General features: G+C 45.1%; 1 protein-coding gene across 1 annotated transcript in view; it reads right to left on the bottom strand.

Annotated features, from left to right (window-relative positions):
- Window positions 1–497: 497 nt before the first annotated feature.
- Window positions 498–3,777, bottom strand: part of LOC118796442 (receptor-type tyrosine-protein phosphatase U-like) — a 103,579-nt gene continuing 100,299 nt past the window's right edge. Inside the window, exons 29-31 of the mRNA XM_036555299.1 lie at window positions 2,314–2,471; window positions 1,717–1,852; window positions 498–1,364 (exon numbers count right to left, since the gene is read on the bottom strand). Of these exons, the coding sequence (XP_036411192.1) occupies window positions 1,302–1,364; window positions 1,717–1,852; window positions 2,314–2,471 (357 nt within the window). The 3' untranslated portion in view covers window positions 498–1,301. The remainder of the gene's footprint in view (window positions 1,365–1,716; window positions 1,853–2,313; window positions 2,472–3,777) is intronic.

Genomic DNA, 3,777 nt, shown 5'->3' with positions numbered 1-3,777 from the left:
ACTTGACACACTTTTCATGCAATTCACAGTTCAGTTAACAGTTTTTTAAAGGAAACAATGGAAACCGAAAAAAATTGGGCCCTATGTGTAAGACTAAAAGCGTCAGACACACTGTTTCCTCCCTCCAGTTGAGGTACAGCATGGAAGGGGGGTGGTGGACAGGTGATGAGGTGAGGATGGTCATGGGTTGAGCGTGTGAGGGTGTGGTAGAGTGCTGAAAAATGGGGGGGTAATGGGGGTAGGAGAAGAGAGGGGAGGGGGGAGGGTAGCTGTTAGAAGACAAGATCACTGTCTGAAAAATACAATCTTGATTTGAACGGGAATACAGAGTACAGTTTTATCATTTTTTTCCCCATTTATCACTTTTTATAAGAGTCCACAATCTGCAGAATAGAACACTTAAAAACAATGAATAAATTACAAATATATATATATAAAAAAAAAAGAGTCTCTGCAAATATTTGACCCTGTTCTCACCTCCTTCCCCTGTTGTTTCACCGTGCCGTTACACTCTTCACCTGTACAGACAGGTTCCGCCTTCACACACAATCCACGTGTGAAAAGAGGACGGGCTGGCAGCGCAAGACAACAACACCTAGGAACACCTGCGGAAGGCCTATGTACAGAAATTAAGGGAGCACAGAGCAACAGAGAGGCGGGAGCTTAGGTAAAACACACGGGAGGTTCTGCGTATCTGCGGGCACGAAACCAGACGAGAAACGCTCCCTTATGACAACGACATCTGCAGGGCCACAGTGGGAAGGCAAAAAAAATAAGAATTTATGGCAAGAGTCACTCTGTTCAACTCCTTAAATTAGGTTCCGGTGGGCTTCGGTACGGCAATGACACCAACGGGCAGCTTTCTTCCTGTGCTGCGGTTTCCACATGGTGGTGTCCTTCTCAGTGCGTTCTGTTGGTGAGGCAGTAAGGAGCGGACTGAACATCGGCGCAGTCCAGAAAAACACCTCTCAGGGGACTCTCAGGGGGGTCTTTTTTTTTTTCCATTTGCACCCCCAGGCGTGGGGAAGAACACAGCACAAAACAGCCAAGGTCATAAAAAACACACACATATACAGATCCAAAAATACAGCAATGGTTGCACATTAAAGTTTAAAGGTATGCATATTTTGCCCCTGCAAAATTCCCCTTGTTTTGTTTGTTTGTTTTTTTTTTCTTCTTCTTCACAGCCTTAGACGGCAGGGAAATCCATTGATCCAGACAAAGAAAATGCACAGAAGCGAGAAGCCAAATGACTGGACACAGAGTTCTGTCTTAGCCGATGTGGATCGATAGGCCTGGTGCTATCTCCCCTCAATGCTATCCAGGTACTCCAAGGCCAAATCATAGCAGAACCGATACTGCTCCTGTGAAAGACACAGTGGTCAGACAGCAGCACAATAACAAACACACTATAATTAGCAGGCAAAACAAGAAAGAGTAGAATCGCCTTAAGCAGGACGCGTGTCGTGAGATTACAATTCCATAGCCATAACAGCCATAAGGGCCGCTATATTCTACCATTCGTTTTCTCTATTAATGTCTGAAAACAAAAGCTAACTCTGAAAAGGTAACATATCCCCATTCCTGCACTCTGACCTACCCTCCATGCAAAGCACAGCATGCAACCCCCCCAAACCCCCCACCCCACCCCATCCCAACCGTGCCCCCCAAGCCCTGAGAGCTTGCCCACCCCCCGCCTGCTGGCCCCTCCCCTACCAGGGACTCCACCATGTTGGGTTTGGAGTTGCGCAGAGTCTTCACAGCATAGAAGACGTCAACCATTTTCTGGTGCCGCATCATCTCCAGCAGCATGAAGCAGGCACAGAAAGTGCCGCTGCGACCGCCTCCATTACTGGCACACACACACACACACACACACGCAAACACGTAGACAGCAGAAACACACACGCCCACGCATACACGTATACAACAGAAACACACACACATACACACACATACATATACATACATAGACAAGTACACAGAGGAAGACAAATACACTTACTTAGTGCTTTTGTATCTGTATGTACATCTTCAGCATACACAATTTGCTTCATTTTTTTAATCTGAAGGCTCATTTACAATTATTGCATTGTTTGTCTGAATGTGGGGAATGAATATTGGCTTACAGGCTGAGAGCGGAGAAAGGGCATTGACTGGGCTTTCTTGATTTCAACATGCATCACAACCTCCCTAACCTGCATTTTTGGTGATTGATCAATGAGGTGAACACACAAAATATGATCTGAGCCAACCAGTTCATTGATGGTTACAGGTTTAGCGCATGGCGGCGATGGTTGCTGTTAGACTCACAGGCAGTGGACAACAGTGCGTCCTTCCCCGCTCTCCCTCTGCCACGTCTGTACATGGGCCAGCAGGCCGAGGAAGGCCTTTCTGGAGTCAGGAACGTCACGGTAGGCCGACCAGCGCAGGAACTGGAACTGGCGCACGGCCAGCTGTCCCTCCTGAGGCTGGGACAGAGACACCGGAGATGCTTCACAACAATCACAACGATACTACTCATAATAAATCAGCAGAAACAAAACTTCCGGGCAAATGAAAGGCCTTCTAAGCAGTGTTCTCCCGAATTGCATTTGATACATTTCAGCTTGAGCTTGGAATCTGGGGGAGACCACACCTGGCTATAGGGGCAAGGAGGTTGTTGATCCCCCAGAAACTTCCAGCAATATAGTTACTCCTAAAACCTGTCTGGTTGTTAGGAAGAACAAGCAACTTCTAATGGACCTATATTTAGACATATTTATATTTAGGGCACTTATGGTTCATTATGCTTTCTTTGCTTGAGGAGGTTATGTCCATTACAATTAAATGGTACTTTCTACATGTAGTATATTTAACAGCTTCTATGGACGATAACATTTGAGTATGCAAAGATATTGTACAAATGATGACATTGTAGTGGTCAAGGAATGTGAGACCCCAAATGGATTATCCATCAATTTGGGACAGCAGTGTGGTGTGGTGATAAGGAGCAGGGCTTGTAACCAAAAGGTTTCTGGTTCGATTCCCTGCTAGGGCACTGCTGTTGTACCCTTGGACACACACTTGTCTCAGTAAATATCCAGCTGTATACATGGATAAAATTGTAACCTACTAAGTCGCTCTGATTAAAAGCGTCTGTTACATGACAATAATGTAATATAATGGAGATAGCAGCACTGAGGACATAATACTACAAAAGCCATCTTAAGAGTGTGGATTTTTAAAGAAGATTCAAAATTGTCACAGCCTTTGAGCCCCTAACTTGTCTTTAGGCAACATGCTCTGTCACCTAAAGAGCAAAGTGATGTTATTAGGTGCTTGAAGGGGTGCACTCATGTAGAAGGAAAGTGGATGCAAACTGGCATGTGATGAAAGCATGGACTAACTTTGCAGCATCAAGGAGGGATACAGCCGAAGCCATATTTTCCAGACCGAATAAAGACATCTTTCTAACATTTTTCACACAAGACTCAAATCACAGGGTTTTGTCAAAACAAATTCCCATGTTTCTCACAGTAAAAGATGCTTTTACTGTGACATTTTCTTTTCCAACTTAAAAAAAAAAAAAAACATCCACTTTTTATACTCGGAGGGACTTGGAGCCAAGACGAATGATAGAATGATACAATCAATCAAAAGTGAGGAGGCCGTGGTGTTTTTAGCTTTGATTCCCAATATAGACGAGTGTCATCGGCGCAGAAATAAGAACTGCCCATGACGCTAGCTCCCAGGGCGCAGTGTCTCACCCAAGCAGAATCTCGCCCAAGGACGTCC

This window comes from Megalops cyprinoides, chromosome 21 (genome assembly GCF_013368585.1).
Source record: "Megalops cyprinoides isolate fMegCyp1 chromosome 21, fMegCyp1.pri, whole genome shotgun sequence".
Lineage (NCBI taxonomy): Eukaryota > Metazoa > Chordata > Actinopteri > Elopiformes > Megalopidae > Megalops > Megalops cyprinoides.
This window is presented reverse-complemented; position numbering and strand designations above follow the sequence as displayed.